Raw genomic sequence first — 18,545 nt, 5'->3', positions numbered from 1 at the left:
TGATTTTTCAGATTCTATTTTAATTTACAAATTGTGCTAAGGTGGTGGAACCATTTTAGAATGCAACTTGACTTGGTATAAATATGGACAGGAATTTAGCCTGTACCCAGATGAAAACTCTTAGCCACGATCAGGGAGCCAGGATGCCTGGGTATCCAGACAGTGTGACCTTGGGGCAAGCTGCTTATGCTCTCAGTGGCTCAGTTTTCTACCTCTGAGGGTTGTTGCAAGGATTACACAAATTAATATATGTAACACACTCAAAGCATTGCTTGGCTGGTAGTATGTGCTATATCTGTCTTTGCTATGATTACTATTATTGATACGGTTGGTTCATCAAGCAAGCAACAGCATGATAGATATTGCTAATTAAAAGTCAGAGATTTATATTTACTCCTCTACTCCATGGGTAGTGGTGTGGGTGAGAGCATGGGATGGGAATCCGCCAGAATTGAGTAAGAGTCCTGCTTTGCAACTGGCTAGTGGGGCGACTTCAGGTAAGTTTCCAACCTCTTTATGCCTGTTTCCTCATCTGAAAAGGGGCCAATAATTTCTACCACTTCAGGATACTGTGAGGATTGAATGAGAGAATCCATAAAAATGTCTAACACGTGGTACATAGACAATAAATGATAGCTGTTAATGAGCTGCTCAGACTTATTCTCCACATCGTTGAAGTGGACTAACAGGTGGTAAATGTAGGAATCATTAAACTTCTATTTTAGTGTTTATCTTTGAACAACTGACCTCTGCTTATTTTAACTAATTGTTGTAGCTTACTCAGAGATTTCTAGCTTTATATGCTTTCAAACCAAGAGCTATTTCCCCATTTCTTAGTAGGGAGCGGAGGAGGAATTAAAGCTTACCATGATTTTTAAAAAACCTTGGAAGGAATGAAATCTTATTTGCAGTTATTAGATACATTCAAAACCTCTTAATTTTAAATGCACAGAGTTTATGGTGCTTCAGCTTAATCACTGATCACTGATCAACCAAAACTGGAAACCTAAATTTCCATTTCCGTGTTTTAACTCTGTCCTGGGAACTGAATTTCAAGCTGAACGCGATTTCCACAAAGCACTGCTGAATTCCTGACCTGACACTTCAGAAGACCACCTTTGCCATGGCGTGAGAGTGACTTGGTACTGAATCTTTATTATTTTTTTTCCTTTGAAAGTCCCCTGTTGAGGGAGGTACAATGGCAGCATCATAATTTTAGTATCAATTGCAGGAGCTCCAAATTTCCCCACGCTGGAAAATCCTGCTCCACTGCAAGGAACTGCTTGCCTTTGGGAACCCGTCAAAGAGAATGGAAGTTAGGATGGCAGGAAGAGACTTTTCATCTGTTTTCAAACTTCCAGGGAGTTAGAGGGCCATGCATAATACACGGCGAAGTTCTCAGGGTGTTTGGCCAGACACAGTGGAGAGCAAACTTGCAAGACTTTTTGGTGCGGTACTTGCTGCAGCTGACTACTTTAGAAAGATGCAGAAACGTTTCCATTCCTTTGGGGAGGCCAGGACAAGGGACAAACGCTCACTGCAGCTACACAAACCTCGCCGAGCAAGGCCATTATGAGATCCTATTTTCCTCATGAAGATATTTTCTTTTACCTAACATTTGGATGCTTAAAATTTAGGCTCTCCCTCATTTTGTGGCTTACAATTTTTTGAGGTTCTGCCAGGTGAGTCACTTTCTATTCCATTGCTGTAAAATAGGAATTGCTTAGAAAAGATTTTTAAACTGCTCATTGGAATAAACATTTTTGAGGTTGAAAATATCTGAACACCAAAGGATGTCCATTTTCATTTGTTATTTTTTTCCTAATGTTTCTTATTGCAATTTCCAAACACCTTGCATTTGGTTCTCTACAGACAAGTAAAGAATTTAATAAACCCATTATGTCCATCAAAAAGGCTATGAGTAAGTCATGAGAAATCTCTCAAATGCTTAAGGAAGTAAGACAGGACGGTAACAATTCATTTCATGAAAGACAGGTTTCTCTCGAGTCTGTAAGAAACGAATCCAATTCCAATGAACGCAATTCCATTTAACAACAGGGACAGTGCCCAAAAGCCCCAGGAATGAGAGTCAGATTATGTTCAGGAAAATTGTCTGGGCACATGTTGGCAGTTTTTAAAAATTCCCTGTGAAGTGACAACTATTTTGTAAAGAATATTTTTACCTTTAAAGTTGAGTGCAGAAGTTATTTCTTCCCTTCCCTCTCCATTTCCCTCATGCAAATTAGCCACTCTCTTCTTTGTGATGGCACACCTCTTTGTCCAGGCCTCCACGAGCAACTTAGCAACTTATTTTTATGATCATTCGTGTGTTTGTCTGAGAGTTCTAAGGGGACAAGCACCATGTCTTGTCCCTTCTGTCTCTTTAGTATCTACCCTGGACAATGCCCAGTACAGAAGAGTTGCTCCATGTATATTTGAGGAAAACTTTATCCCCTGTTTCCAAGAAGGTTTCTATCATAGAGAAAACACCACTTTTGGTCATAAGATGATCTTGTTGCCTATAAAATGTTCCACTTAGACATTTCTCAGAATTCAGTATTAATAAACATTTCTGTTCTCTTTGAATATTTCCTCCATTCTGGTAGTGAGAGCTATAAGATATACAGATGCCTCTCACCACTTTGCCTTCCAGGAAATGCAGAGGCTCAGAGCTCAGCGTGATGCTCAACTGGGTAAACATTTAATGTTTGGCTCATTTTTTTCTATTCTTTTTCTCACATCTTCCTTTTAGATTCCTATCTAGATATTCTTATTTGTATTTGTCTTTTTTCCTAAGCCACCCAGGGACAAATGCAGATTTTGTTGGGCCTAAAACATACACAAATCTGAGAGCTCTCTTTAAGAGCAAGAATATCAACATTAAAATATAAGACTAGCTATGAAATAGATTTTTTTTTTTTTAATTTAGAAAGAGTTGAGTGAGGGACTCTGAAATATAAGCTTCATTAGTTTAAATCCACCTTGGAAACAACCTCAAAAATACTTAGGAAAGATAAAAAGAGGATTAGTAGATAGAAAGGAAGGAAGATAACCAGATAAACTAATTCAGAAATAGTAATAAAAAATTGAGAGCTGAGAGTTAAGAAATAATCTTATTCAGCCCTTCCATTTTACAGAAGAGGAAACTGAAGGCACAAAGAGAAGCAAGCGCCTTGTCCAGGTTGGCCTCTTTTTAGCACGTAATTCCTAATCCCTGTCTACTGAGACCTTGCTAAACTTGCACTGAGGAAATGAGGCACAGGCATGCATGAGCTTTAAGCGAAGGTTCTGCAGTACATGATATACGGTTTTAGTGCTGTTGCTTCTTCTGGAATAGAAATGCCCCTTCAGTTGGAGACACACATACACGTTGAGTAAGCCCAAGGGCTCCGTGTATCAGAAGAAGAAGGGGCTCAGCTTGTAGGCACTTGTGCAGTTACTCCCTCCTCAACCAGCCCTCCCCACTCAAATACTTATTTTAATGTCTGTTTTAAAGGAATTTTGCTGCAATTAGGGGGATGAGAACCTAGTAGAATTACGTAATGTGTTATTTTCTTCTTCTTCTTCTTTTTTCCCCTCAATTTTACTAATCCTACCATCAAGAAAATGGCTAAGGGGGACATAGTTAGGCTTAAGGAAGTCAACATGACGGAGATCTCGAAAATAAACACTGATCTTCCAAAGCAGACTAATGCAGTGCTAAAAGCTGTAACTCCTTTTGAGAATCAATGGAAAGTTCAGTAGCTTTTCATGAAGAGGGAAGCAGAAGAGACAAGGATTTGAAGTGCTTCAAATTGATAGGAAGTTTTACCACTATCGTGATAGATGGTTTGAAAAGAACCAATCAAGTAGGTGACTAGTTTTTCTAGTCAGGCTGCAGCCATTTGAGGCTCTGAATCCAAAAAGCCCAGTTGAAAGACAGGTAGGTGATGAGTAAGAAAACCTTCTTCAGCCTCATTTGCATTCCAGAAGAGTTACTTCCAACATCCTCACAGTCCTGGCCCCTGGTCCAAACTGCTGTTGACAGGAGGTACGGTGAGTCGTTTCCCAGGAACTTGGAAGTGAAGGAAGCAAGATTGCCTTCACAGAATCACACTGTGAAATCAGCATATAAACGAGCCAAGCAGAGATAGCTAAAGTCATCTACAGCAACAGAAGGGCTCTGGGACCTGAGTGTACGTGACAGAGTTGACAGAGGTAACATTAACTTGACTTAGCGTATTTACATTATCTGAAGAATGGAAGAATGGCAAATTGGAAGGTAGAAGCCCAGAAAGAGGAGGATCCTGAGGCATATGGTGGCAGTGCTGTCCTAGCTTTGTCAGGAAGAGGGAGGGGTAACCTGTAAACTTTCAGATCTTCAGTGTTCTGGTGGCATTAGGGAGGCTGACCCTGTGACACGATGGATGTGTCAGGATGTTTCAGCCGGATGTTATTAGCATCCGAGTCATTTAAATTTCCTGATCCCGTGCTCACAAAGCAACTTTCTGATTATTATCTGGCTCTGCAAGGAGACTTAATTACAGGGGAGAGAATACACTGGTCTTAAGGGCTTGAATATTTTGAACACCGCAACAGTTATGTCGTATTGTGAATGAATAAACTGGCGTTTGGACACAAGATATCCCCCTATATGGCTGCTATCTCCAATGGAACAATTTGCTGATAAGGCTGGGTTGGGTCCACATGCTAGATCTCAGTGAAATTATAATGAAAATAGCAGCTAACTTCACTTTGTGCTATGTGCCTGCCACAGTTCTAAATGCCTTACTTGTATTAATTAATTTAATTTTTATGACAATCCTATGAGGTCAATGCTTAGGGTTATTTTACAGATGAGGGAAACGCAGACACAAAGAGCTTGCTCAAGGTCATCTCAGTCATTGGGAAGGAAACTGAGATTTGAACTGGAAGTCCAGGTTCCAGAGTTTGAGCCTTTAACACCTTCTCTATACTCTCTCTCAATTTTTTGCAGGCTCCAATCTCTTATCTCCAATGCTCAAATAAAAAAGACACTGAAAACTGAATGTTTTTTCCCCCCAACATTTACCTGCAGCACAACCTAATGTGATTTGAAATAATTTGGTGGGAAAACCTGGCTTGGAAGGAATACGAGGTCCTCCCTTACCCATTTGGTGAGAATATTCATAGGTTTCCTGCAGAAATATTAAAGTCTTTGATGAGGTGGTGCCACATGATACTCTGCTGTGGGTATTGTATATGATATATGTTCACTGTATTACCTTTTAAAATCCTAAAAATTCTGAATTCTAAATCATATTGGTCCCATGAGCTTCAGACAAGAAACTGTGGACTGGTGGTTGTACATGAATAACTTGATATTCTGATTTCATTTATGGGGCCTACAGCTTGGTTCATATACATACGGCACTGAAAGGAAGGTCCTCCTTATTGGGCTGATAGAATCAGGGTTCTGAGCTTGAAAGGCTCGTGGTCAGAGCCTGATGATGGTCAAGTCACCGAGGCCATGAAAGCTACTTGGGGAGGCCTCTGAAAACCAGCCTGCCATTGTGCCATCTTTAGATGGCTGGATGGGCCACGAGCACCCATGGAAAAAAAGTGAGTCTTTTTCTTATCATATTTCCTCCAAGATCTCAGCTGGCCTCTTCCTATAGGAGACCAGAGGCTCTTGTGTTAGAGCTGCTGTGCTGTGAAAGCCATTTAATCCAGGAGACTTGGGAAGATCAATCTGAGGCCAATGACTCACATGCGCATTACAGGATTATTTAGGCTTACTTATTCATTCATCAAAAAATTAATTCCACAAAAATTTATAAAGGCCAAGAATAAAATATGGTTCCTTTCTTAAATTGCTAAGAATTGCTTCAATTTTAGCTCCTGAAGTCAGCTAGACCTGAGTTTAAATCTTGCTCTGTCACACATTTTTTGTGGGAACTTGGGGCAACTTACTTATTAACCTTTATGAGCCTATGTTTCCTAATCTGTAAAATGGGCATAAAAATAGTATATACCCCACAGGGATATTGTGAGGATTTAATGCAATATAGCACATAAAGCACTTCACAAAACATAAAAGCTATGGTTAGCTTAATAAATAGTAGCTATTGTTATTATTATTATTATTATTATTATTATTATTATTTTTGTTACAGATAGTCAACCAATTGTAAGTCTACACACATTATCAAGAATCTAGAGAGAAAGAGCAATTGATTTTGCATGAGAGATTCTAGGTAGACTGCACTGAGGAGTAGGCATTGACGGGCAATCTTGAAAAATGAGCAGAATTTCAATAGAGAGTGAAGACAAAGGTGATTTTGGGGAAAGGAATAAATTCAGTATCTAGCATGTTGACTTTGAGATCTTTACAGACAGCTGGAGAAATCAGTCTGGATTTATTAGAAAGATTCAGGCTAGAGTTGGTTGATTACTATTAAACCAATAATACGAAGAACTAAAACCACAGGAATAAATTGGAATGCCAAGGAAAAAACTGTCGACTGAGAAGAGGCAGGGGTGGGGAGCATGAAAATTTAAAGCAAGGGCAGAAGGGGAATGTTTGAAGGCAAAGAAATAGCAGAAGAGATCTAGGAAGACAAGCAGGAGAGAGCAAATTTAGAGAAGACTGACTTGTCCAAACAAATGTCAAAATGGAGCCTAAACCCCACTGAAGGACAGAGGAAGTCACTGAACTTTAACCTAAGAAGCATCTAGTACAATGTGCAGTCCTTGGAGTCAAGATATACCTGGGCTCATATCCTCCTTCCTACCCTTTCCAGCTGTGTAAAACTTAAACAAGATGCTTTCCATCAGTAGTCATAAGATTCCACATCAGTAAAACGAAAAGAGTAGCATCTACCTTATAAGATTGTTGTGAGTTAAGAATGAACTAATGCATGTTAAAGCATTTAGGAAATTGTCTGGATAAGGACACACATGTGTAGACCTGGGGATATATAAATTGGTCAATGCAAACTTAATACCAGAGAAAATAATAGAACAATCATCAAACTACTTTTCATCACTCAGAGGAGACCTACATATTGTGCAACAATTCAAGCTGGATTTCTGAACAAACAAATAATGGCAACGTCAGATCAATTTAATTTTCTTTCTTTGAAGAATATTAGACCATGTACGTAAGACGAAAGTGAAAGATTGAATATGGCTGAACTAGCTGGGCTTTCTATCTGTCTCCATGAAATTTCTGTCACTAGGGTGAAGAAATTGGTTAGAGCAGCATGTCCCCAAGAGTGTTTTATAGAAAGTTATTAAGTGTTCCATGAACAATTAAGTTTGGGAAACACAAGATAAAATAGGTTACTTTACTACAGGATTTTCAAATGTTTGAAATAAGGTAACAAGAATCTCTAAGAGTCAGTATAGTGTAAAACATTTTCCAAACTTATTTGGCCATGGAATTCCTCTAAGGGTCATAGAGCACAGTTAGGGGAGCAGAAGTGTAGATGTAGATGGAGTTACAGGTCCTAAAGGGTGATTACTAAGTTTTCAGCATCTATTTGTAGAAAAATATTCTGTGCTAGTTCACAGGGATCAGAATTTAAAGAGGTGTTACTTAAGAGAGAGATATATATATATGGCTTTAAAGGACCAAAAAACCCCCCTGGGTCGTGAATAAAAAGCATGATGAGGGGCTGGCCCCGTGGCCGAGTGGTTAAGTTCGCGCACTCCGCAGCAGGCGGCCCAGTGTTTCGTTGGTTCGAATCCTGGGCGCGGACATGGCACTGCTCATCAGACCACGCTGAGGCAGCGTCTCACATGCCACAACTAGAAGAACCCACAACGAAGAATACACAACTATGTACCGGGGGGCTTTGGGGAGAAAAAGGAAAAAAAAAATAAAATCTTTAAAAAAAAAAAAAAGCATGATGAATAAAAATATCATCATATGAGTTATTACTTCTGCCTCTGTCAAGTCTACTGTAGCGAAAAGCATAGGGAAATGTGATGTGTCTCACAGATTGGGGTGGCTATTTTAGAGTGTTGGGGCTCTGTATTCTTCTCCCCTGGTTCTACATGCTCCATACAAAAGTAGCCTTTGAGTTGCTCCAGAATTCAGGACTTCCAAAGGCATATGATTCCCAGCAACGTCCCAGTTTAGGGTACCTCTGAGTGATGGGCTGAGGTCTTTGAAGGCGGATCTTATAATTTCCTGGTTTAATGAAGGTCTCTTAGTTCTTTTGCTAAGAGTGGGCAGGAACTGACCTTCTGATTCAAAAATTATCTTGGCTGCTTGAGATTCTGCTAAATCCAAAGAATATTTAATACAGGTGGCATTTATAGGCCAGGGAGAAATTGATGCTGAGGGATCAGGGGCTGCAGCCATTCCTTTTTTACTTCTTAGGTTTTGTCATCTTGTGTTAGCATACGGCATATCCTAAGTGTCCCTCTTAAATAACTGACTTGTAATGCACCAGCTAGAGTCATGCATGAGTGTGTGTGCACATGTGTGTAAGAAAACGCCAATATGAAATGTAAATGCTAACAGTGCTGGAAGTCCTGTGCTTGGCTTGAATTTCCACACGAAAAAATTAAGAGAAATTCCAGAGCAAGCAATCAGGTAAGAGACATGGAAAATTTATCACATGAAAAATGGAGTTGATGATGATAACCTGGAGAAGAAAAGAAACTGGGGTCAATGTAGACCTTTTACCACTTAAAAAGAAAAAAATGGTTGAAATCAGGAGACACTTAATATTAAGAAATAACTTTTATAATAATCAAAAGTGTCCAATAATGGACAAGTCTGCCTTAAGAAAAAAATCCTAAAAATAAAATTATTTTTGAACACTTATTTTGTGACAGGTGTTATGCTAAACACATCACATGCATTAGCTTATTCAGTTCTCTCAAAATCCCTATGAGCTAAAAACTGTTACTATCCTCACGTTACAGACAGGAAACTGAGTGTTGGAGAGGTTACTTAACTTTTTCAAAGTCACATAGAGACTGAATGGATGATCTGGCATTTGATCCTGGAAGCCATGCACTAAACCAGCAAATTGCTTACTTTCATCCTTGGATGTTTTAAAGCACAGCATGGTGTGTCAGAGATTTAGTTTAAGGGGTCTTTCCATTGCAAGACTGGACCATTGCAGATAACCTCTAAAACTGTTTGTTTAATTTCTGCCATACTGAGGACTAAAACATTGAATTGAACCTCCTTGGCCATTGTGTCCATCTGTCACTTTCCTATTTTTTTTTGGTGAGGGAGATTGTCCCTAAGCTAACATCTGTTGCCAATCTTCCTCTTTTTGCTTGAAGGAGAATGTCCGTGAGCTAACATCTGTGCCAATCTTCCTCCATTTTGTATACGGGACACTGCCACAGCATGGCTTGATGAGCTATGTGTAGGTCTGTGCCCTGGAGTGGAACCAGTGAACCTCGGTCCACCGAAGCAGAGCGCATGAACTTAACCACTACGCCACCAGGCTGGCCCCAATCACTTTCCTATTTTAACAGAGATGTGGAAAAGTCCAAAAGTCTAGAGAAGACAGTAAAACGCTAAAGCATGGATAGACAATGGAACCTACAAGGAAAACTGAAAGAGGTACATTCCTTTGGCTCGGGAGTGATCTACAATATGCAAAAGGCTCGGGGTTTATGAGTCGTTTCTACAGAGAATATAACTAAAAATCCATTTCAGTGAAAGAGTTCGGCTGGCATCACAAGGTCTTCCCAGTGAAAATGTCTTGAAATAAACAAGACTTGGAAGCACAGTCATGGGTAGAATAAGAACAGGGCCATGTTAGAATAGAAGCCAGAGCCATCAACAGCAGTCCAGCCAGCCTCCTTTCTGGTAGTCTTGACAAACCCTGTGGATGAGCCAGAATGCCAGCAGGTGTTTGCGAACTTCGCTCTCTTCCATCCTGTCCCACTAAAGAAGCAGCAGACGCTGAAAATGAAATTTTCATTTTGGGAAACCTTTAAACTAAATTTGACAACTCTGGTGACAGGGATTCTTAGGTAGCCAGTCACAGGGTGCCGCAACAAATAACCTCATGAGATTCCTTCTGAAATGATGTGTCTATGACCCTCAACAATCGAAGAAAGGCCATAGAGACTCCATTAACAAAATTGCCTTGAAAAACCAACGTTTCTGCTCTACAGAGCTTTAATGTATTAATTTTAGGAGTTAGACTGTCAGTTTTTTCTTTAACACAGAAACTGAGTATCCTTACAAAGAAGGATTTTTTTTTATCCTTTTGAAGGATGATTTTTTTTTCTTCTTCATAGAAACTTTATCATAATTTCATGCCCCTACACTTCATGGCTTGTTAGTCAGTCCATTACTCTTACATTTAACTTGATAAGCTCCTGGTTCTTGTGATATTAGTTTTTAGGTTTTGGCTTCTCACAGCTGCTGCTCTGAAGTGCCTGATAACATTCTTAGCCTTGCACGGAGCCAGTGGCTTCTCAAGTTCTCGTTCTCCCACTGCTCGACATCCTGCTGCTTCCGTTGCTCCTCACTTGAATGGGTCTACTCTCAACCTTTTTCTGCTTTTGAAAGAGGACAAACCTTGTGCTTTTGCAAGTGGCTAATGGGTCCATCCATGGAATCGGGCAGTTTATTCTGGAAGTAATTGCTTCTCTCCTTGAGCGTGTCAGAGCATGTTTTCCTATGGCTGTTCAGAGAGATCAGTGAGACGCACACATGAGTGTTAATGGGGCATCTCTCATGGTTTGCAAACACGGATAATGCCTGTGCTCTTTCCATACACACACAAATATCCCTTTTCTTAATGTGGTACCCTCAGGCCTACAGTCATGCTCATTATCTAAAGGCCTGTACTGACAGGATCCATGCCAGGCATGACCTCAACTGCTGGAAATTGGAAAAAGCCAATCCTTTCACTGGGCAAAGTTAGGCTGTAGTGAAGGTTGGAGATGGAAGCATATTCTGGACAAAGCATCTCTCAGGTTACCCAGTATGGGAAATGAGATTGTAAACATTTAGAGAATTTCTGGAAATTGTTTATGGTTAAAATTAAGTTAGAATTGGGAGTTTTAATGCCTTTTATAGGAAATTAATTTGGGGCAGGAAAAAAGGCACCTCCTGTTTCATCCACTTAGAAAAAATTTCTCCTGTCATTTCCATCCTTTCCTACCACATTTGATGTGAATTTTGGAAGACTGAATTTAACAGATGACCTAAGTGCTAAAATGTGCTTGTAAGTGGTAAAATAGGGACTAAAGCTTTAGCTGCATTTTTGAAGAGGAATGGTAATACAACAGGTAAGAGGAGTAAAAGCACAAATGCAAGTGAAATTAAGAGGAACTATCAGCTCATCGTGCACAAAATATGGTGTTACCGAGCAGTTACTCACAGGTATTTGCAGTGCCTTTGGGGATGGGGAGATACGAGCCTGGACTCCAAGGTCGGCCCTGATAATTCTTCTTGCATTTCCCACAGTCTGGACCTGTAGTGTTGTGCTCACATTCACAGGTCAATTTGCTGTTGTCATACACACACACAGTGGCATGGAGATTACACTTGCACCTAGGCAGAGGAGAGACAAGAGTTCGTTGTAAGTCAAGTTGGTCTCAGCGATCATTGAGGCTTTACTCCATCTATCTCTCTGGGTTGTGGCTCACACTCTGCAGTGCTTCAGTGCTACATAGAGGCTCTTGGGAAACTGCAGATTTGCAGGCCCCACCCTCAGAATCTTTTCAACACGGGCTCTTGGGAGGGTGGGTGGTGGGGGTGATTACCATGCAGCCTGTTCTCACACCACACTGAGGAATCTTAATACTAGTCAGTCAATTCAGTGGGGGACCTGAAGCTCCCAGGAGACAAGTGTACTCTGAAATTAAGGGTTTCCCAACAGATATCCAAAATATTGCCACTAGTGATAGGTCTTTCTGTGATATTATCAAATCTAGGACAATTCCATTTTGGGTTTCATGAACAATGTTATCTTCTGTTTTCCCTTAAATCAGAAGGAAAATTCTTATTTGCTTAAAAAGAAAGATAACTTTTAAGACAGTAGGCTATTCAGACTTATTCTTATAGATCCCAAGAGGTTATAAACAGGCATTCTCATTCTCAGCTCTGAAATGACATTTCCTTAGATCGGGAGACTTTTTCCACCAAATCCTCTAACCAACCCAAGTAGTCTTCAGACTTCCCACTCACGGCACAAAAGGTGATCCCAAAGGTCTCTCAAAAATGGGTCAAATGACTCAGATAAAAGATGCTTAGAATGCTAGAAAATAAAAACCTGTGTGTGGCAGGGGTTTGAAGTCATTAGCAAAGGCCTTTGGTGCCCATGAATAAAGATGTGATGCATGAGAGGCAACAATGGAATATGCAATTTCCACAAAAATACATTCCTATATCTGAAGTCTTGGATTGTAAAATTGAAAAGACCAATGTGATAGTTGTTGAGGCAGCAGCTTACAAATTGTAACACATCAAGCACGGGCTGCTTCCTTTGGAAAAGTAAAAGCTAGGTTGAAAGAATGACCATGACCAGAGGTCAGAACAACGTATGTGGGAAGAGATGTGTCCACTCAAAGGAGAGAACCCAGTCTCCCAGGCTGGGGAATAAAGGACCAAGGTCTGTCAGAGTCAGAACACGAAAATGTTATATGGATGTGTGGGTGCACGTGCGTGTGTGCATGTGTGTGTTTCTAAATGAACCTGGCCTCTTCCAGGAACTAGGACAAAAATATAGAAAGCCAAGTTTCACAAAAACAAAGAAATATTGTGGTGTTTTACATTTGTTTTCTTTTGTGGCAGATGTCATGAATTGGGGAAAGTAACAATACTCTTTCTTAGGTAGGAAAATAAGATTCTTTAACAATTGATGTTGGTTTCTGTAATGTCTATAAGCAACATCTGAGTTTCCCTTTTGTGCATCAGTGATCTGCTTGGAACACTGACCCATACTTATGGCGAGGAAGCAGAGGGATGGCTAAGACTATTACTGAGAGCTGCTGGGCTCTCTTCTAACTAAAAGGTTTAGCCCCTAAAACAATGCACCCCTCAAGCCTCCCTGGGTAAGGCAAAGCCTCAGCTTCCTCAGGGGTCTACCACACTTTGTAATACTTGTAGATACACTCTGCCCTCTATATAGTTATGAATTGTAATAAGCTGCAAAGCTACTATTTAAACAATACACATTCAACTTAGATAAACAGAATCTTTAAAAATTAACACTTGTACAATCTCTTAAAAAGATAAGAGAAAACATAACTCACTTAATTGAAATAGACAGTGTTTAATTTATGAGCTGGGTCTTATAGCAATCTCCTATATGCAAGGAGTTACTTATGCTAAGTTGCTTATGAAAGGATCTTTCTCCTTTCCCAACATTAGCACCTTTATTTAGGGGTGTGTTTATATATGGAAGATGTTTGAACCTAAGTGATAGAAGCCCCAGTTTATACTGACTTAACACCCTTTATCTGGTGTTAAAAATTCCAAATGAGGAAATGAACAATGTGACCCCAAAGAAGATGCTGGTTTCATGTGTGAAGACCAAGAATGCAAGTAGTGATTGTAAACTGGATTATATATCTTGTAACTCTTAATACTTTCATACTTGTAGTCACTCTGAGTTTCAGGCAATTTCCATTCTAAAGACTATATTCACTGAGAAATATTCTTTGAATAACAAAAGGAGGTAAAAGAAGTATAGATGAATGGTTAGTATTTATTTTTCTCAGATTTCTTCCAATTAATGGCTCCTCCTCATCTATCGAAAAGCTTATTAATCATTCAAGGCTCAACTCAATTCATAACTCTTCTCCGAAATCTGTCCTGACCACTGTAGACACCCTGAGCTCTACACTTCTGATTTCTTTAAATGCTTCTGTGTTGGGTTTGGTTGGTTGTTAGTTAACACTCTTCGGGCTTTTAAAATTTTTACTTGCTGAATAAATCTCTACTATCTTAAGGGTGGGGGAAATATCCACCTTGTACCCTCATCTTCTTGCCAGCTACCTGTTTAACACTTCCTTCTCTTATCTTGAAGTTTTTATACATGCCATCTCTGTTTTCTCATCAACCACTCCTCGTTGTTTCCAACTAACCACAGCCTCTTTTGCCAAGATCACCCATGACCTCCTTGTCGAAAATCCAATGGCTACTTTGTCTTGCCTTATTTGACCCCTAAGGGGATTTGACTCTGTGGACCACTCTCTTTCTGCTAACACACTCTCTTCACTGGATTCTCAAGCTTGATTTCAGAACCCTCTTCTGCTGTGTGTTCTCTTCATGTGCTGTTCTTTGGCTTCTGGCCAGTGTAGTCAGCCTAAGTGACTCTCCTTGGGTACTCTGAGCCAGGTTGTCCTTTCAGTTTCCTCTGTGGTCCTTAGGTGCCTTTGAGTTATAGGCCTTTTAAATCCAATTCGCATCATTTTTTTGCCCAGAGAAACTAAACATATGCAAAATAAGCTCAAACATTTGAAAACATTTTAGGAGATTCAGAGATTCTCTGTTACCTGTTGGGATCCATAGTACCCGCTCCCTCCATTACCACCAGGTGAAGACTATCTCACCAACATGTTGATAAGTCCTGGATCTGTGTCTCCATCATGGAGATTTCCCCTGGGAATATGAAACTCAACATATCCAAAACGGAATTCCTTGGCTTCTCTCCCTCACATACTTCTCCTTCTGTGTTTTCTGTCTCAGCAAATTCCATCACCTTCCCGTCAGTTGGTCAAGAATAACTCTTCCCTCTTCCTTTCCTATTACATCTAATTTGTCATTACTCAGTCCCTCACCAAGTTCGGAGATCCGTCCTCCTTAATTACTTTAGTCACGCCTACTGCCCTAGTTGAGATCATCATCATCTTTGATCTGGTTTATTACAATGGCTTCTAAACACACCTGATTGTCTCCATTCACAGTGCTCTCTAGCCCAATCTCAAAACAATCATTTACATAAATTATTTGGGCCTGCCTGGCTTAGAACCATTGAAAGATTTCCCATTATGTGCAGAATAGAGTCCAAGCTCTATACCATGGCCTACAAGTCCCTTTGAAATCTATGTCTTGTCCCTTCTCCAGCCTCATCTGCACCACTACCAATTCTACACTTAGTTCCTCAAACTTTGCCTTCAGGCAATCCTATAAGCAGTTCTTTCTGCCTAGAACATTCTACTCTCGTACCTCCACTTCTTTTTTTTTTTTTTTTTTTAAAGATTTTACTTTTTCCTTTTTCTCCCCAAAGCCCCCCGGTACATAGTTGTGTATTCTTCGCTGTGCGTTCTTCTAGTTGTGGCATGTGGGACGCTGCCTCAGCGTGGTCTGATGAGCAGTGCCATGTCCGCGCCCAGGATTCGAACTAACGAAACACTGGGCCGCCTGCAGCGGAGTGCGTGAACTTAACCACTAGGCCACGGGGCCAGCCCCACGTACCTCCACTTCTTTTATCTGCAAAATTCTTACCATTTAAGGGTCAGCTTGGAAATCTCAGTGTCTGGTTCCTAGTTGACATTCAAAGGACATCTGCTGATCAGCTATCTGAAGGCTTCTCTGAATGCCCAGAATGCCCTTCCCGTGTGCTCCTCTGACACTAGAAAAGGCCAGTCACATGATAAGTGCGCACTATCAGTGCTATAGACGTAGAATGTATTGTGACTGCTTATACTTCTGTTGTCCTCACTGTTGTGGGAGCCCCTGGGAGCAGTGGTCATGTTTACCTTACTTATTGTAACATCTCTAGCACGTGTCAAAGTGCTTGGCACATAATAAGTGCTTAAAAAATATTTGACCAATAAACAAATGACTAAAAAACAGGTAAACGCCTTGAAAGCAGAAACTTCATGTGCCTGTTTTACTATGCCCAGCATAATTGACTAAAAATAGAGAATTAATAGGCATTACTAAACACTCCACGATGTGTGCTGGAAACTACCACATGCCCTCATCATTGGTTTTCATAACTAATCTTGTAATAGGCAAAGGAAACTCTATAAAATTGGTAGAACTTGTAAAGCTAATTTAATTTAATTTAAACTCCAGAGGATTTGCCAAATGCCTGAAATTAACACAAGAGCTATCCTAAAAAAACGCCTGAAAGACCCAGAAGAACACAGCTTAGAGGAGAGAAAAAACAAAGCATTTGTGTAGCGTAGTTATTCTGGAATGTGCATCTTTTAGCTTCAACTTCTCATGCAAGGATGAACCCCCCAGTTCAGCTGAAGTTTGGCAGAGCGTTGCTTGGGCACTGGCTAAAACTATAACTTCTCCAACAGTAAATCTGCTGACCGAGCTCAGCTTCTGGGCTGTCTTTCCTCAGTCATTGTCACAATTCCGTGCCAGGGCTGAGCATGCGAAAGTGGACGCTGAGGCACCACGACACTGGCCTGTATTTGGAAATGACTCCCTTTCATTTTCCACAGCTCAGTTTATTCTCGTCACTCCATTCCAATCAGACGCTAAAATCCTTTATTTAGAGCCCCTGCCAGAGTGGCTTTTCCTCCAACGGAAAAAAATGGATTTCACAATGCTGGGAGATTGCTCTCAATTCCTCATGTTATGACCCCTGGCCTTGTGATGGGGTGGAGGGCAGATTTCTGTGACATCCACTTGTCTCTGACAGATTCATTATCCATTTCCATGGCCATCGAGCTCCCACATCCACCATCACATTAGGTGGGGGAGGAACTGTACGAGTGGAGACTAACAGGCTTTGCTAGCAGTCAAATATCTGATGTTCTGGAGAGCTAAGCCTGTTCATTGATTCTGTTTACACACACAGAACTCACACCAAGACACTGCAGATAGAGCTAATTGACTTGTTTGTCCCTTGAAGATCCACTTGTGTGTAAGTAACAAACTGCACACAGTCAAATAAGGGCATTGCTAAGACAGAAAAAAAAAAGTGAGCTCTATTCTGTGATGCAAACTTCATGAAAACCAGTGTGTTCTTGCTTTCAACCAGGTCTGCACTTCCTGTATTTTAGTGACCAGCTGTCAGGAGTCAATTTAATCTTGCTTATAAAAAGGCTCCAACATTTAGATCTGTGCACCTGCCAGTAGGTATGAAAAACCCATACGGTCTGCCTTTTTTTTTTTTTTTTCATAATTTAATATATTTATTCTGGGAAGCATGTTATCCACCAGAATTTCCTGTGAGTTAGAGGTCTGTATATATAGTCTATTACCGGTGTTTCAAATAGAGATACTGAGACAAAGAAGATCAAAGCTGGCACTTTGTGAAGCAAAACAGGAAGGGGCACCTGGCACGGCAGAGTTTTGGCTACTTTTGTGCCAGAGGAAGATTCACCATGAAGAGAATGAAGTTCAAGCATCAGGGCCCTTCCGAGACCTTGGGAAGGATCTTAGCAATGTGTTCACGTGGTCATATGCTTTTGCATAATTTTCACAAATAAGATATTGTTGTATTTTTTAAATTAATGAAGGTCTTTCCTTAATGAGCATCCCTGCCCCCCAACCCCGCCAAAGGGCGTAAGTGTCTGGTACCACGACCCCTGGGTCAGCCTTTTGTTGCATCCTCTGTGTTGGATTGGCACTGGTTACACAAATGCTTTTAGAAAATGAGTTAGCACCAATAGCAGAGCTTTGTAGATATCTTTTTCAAAAAGTGATAAATTATCAAATACCTCTCATGTGCTTTCCTGCATGTGCAGCCCCTCGACTTTTCTCTTTTCACTTTGACACATGAAGTTATTTCCACCTCCACATGTTATTTGAAATGGGAGCTTTGCAGCAATATGACTTAGAGATTATGAGTTATGATGCTGGAATTGGACAGCCTGGGTTCAAATCCCGCCTTTGCCCTTACTTGCTGTGAGCCCAGGAATGAGTGACTTAACAAAGAAACCGAGCTAACCTTGACTGAATACTTCTAAGCACCTGGCATTGTGCTGGGTGTTCTTTGCATATTTCACACATTATTTCGTACAAACTTGAAAATAATCCCATGAAATTGGCACTAATTATAGATGATGTGTTTGATTATTGAGGAGCTAGGAAATACACATCACCCAGCTAGGATGAGAAGGAGCAGGGATTCAGACTGTGGGCAGCCAGCCTCCAGAACTCTGCTCTTCCACTGCAGAAGGCATGCTGTCTTCCTAAGTATGGCAAGGCTTCAGCTGCCACAGTGACCACAGAGACAAGAAATGGGTATGTTTCAAAGAAAGGTTTTGGAGATTGAATGAGATAATTCATGCATACCCTTAGTATAGTATCTGATACAAAGTTACTAATAAATTTTCATTTCAATTATTACTATTATTTCTGTAGTTACTACCTCTACTACTACTACTGAAATGGGCTATCTGATTCATTCTGTAAGCCTTAATTAATTAATAACATATTCTGTGGATAGCGCTGTAAGAGGTCTCATGGGATTCAAAAAGAAGACAATACAGAGTCATAATCTCCAAGAACACACAATCTGTTGAGTAAAGATGATGAAATATAGATAGACTAACTACAGACCATAAAGAGAGTAATACTCGACCTAACCGTGACACGACAGGGAAGTACGGTGGTAACATCGACTTGTCTCTACATTGATGATGTATTTGCACTAAACAGTCACGGGGACAGCCCCTAT

At 40.4% G+C, this 18,545-nt stretch overlaps 1 protein-coding gene across 9 annotated transcripts in view; it reads right to left on the bottom strand.

The window, feature by feature from the left end:
• The window catches only part of NTNG1 (netrin G1), a 311,502-nt gene that overhangs the window by 71,786 nt on the left and 221,171 nt on the right, over positions 1 to 18,545 (bottom strand). For all 9 annotated transcript variants that reach the window (XM_070486944.1, XM_070486947.1, XM_070486948.1 and 6 more), the window contains exon 4: positions 11,331 to 11,503. In XM_070486944.1, coding sequence (XP_070343045.1) covers positions 11,331 to 11,503 — 173 coding nt within the window. The remainder of the gene's footprint in view (positions 1 to 11,330; positions 11,504 to 18,545) is intronic.

This window comes from Equus asinus, chromosome 16, assembly GCF_041296235.1.
Source record: "Equus asinus isolate D_3611 breed Donkey chromosome 16, EquAss-T2T_v2, whole genome shotgun sequence".
NCBI lineage: Eukaryota > Metazoa > Chordata > Mammalia > Perissodactyla > Equidae > Equus > Equus asinus.
This window is presented reverse-complemented; position numbering and strand designations above follow the sequence as displayed.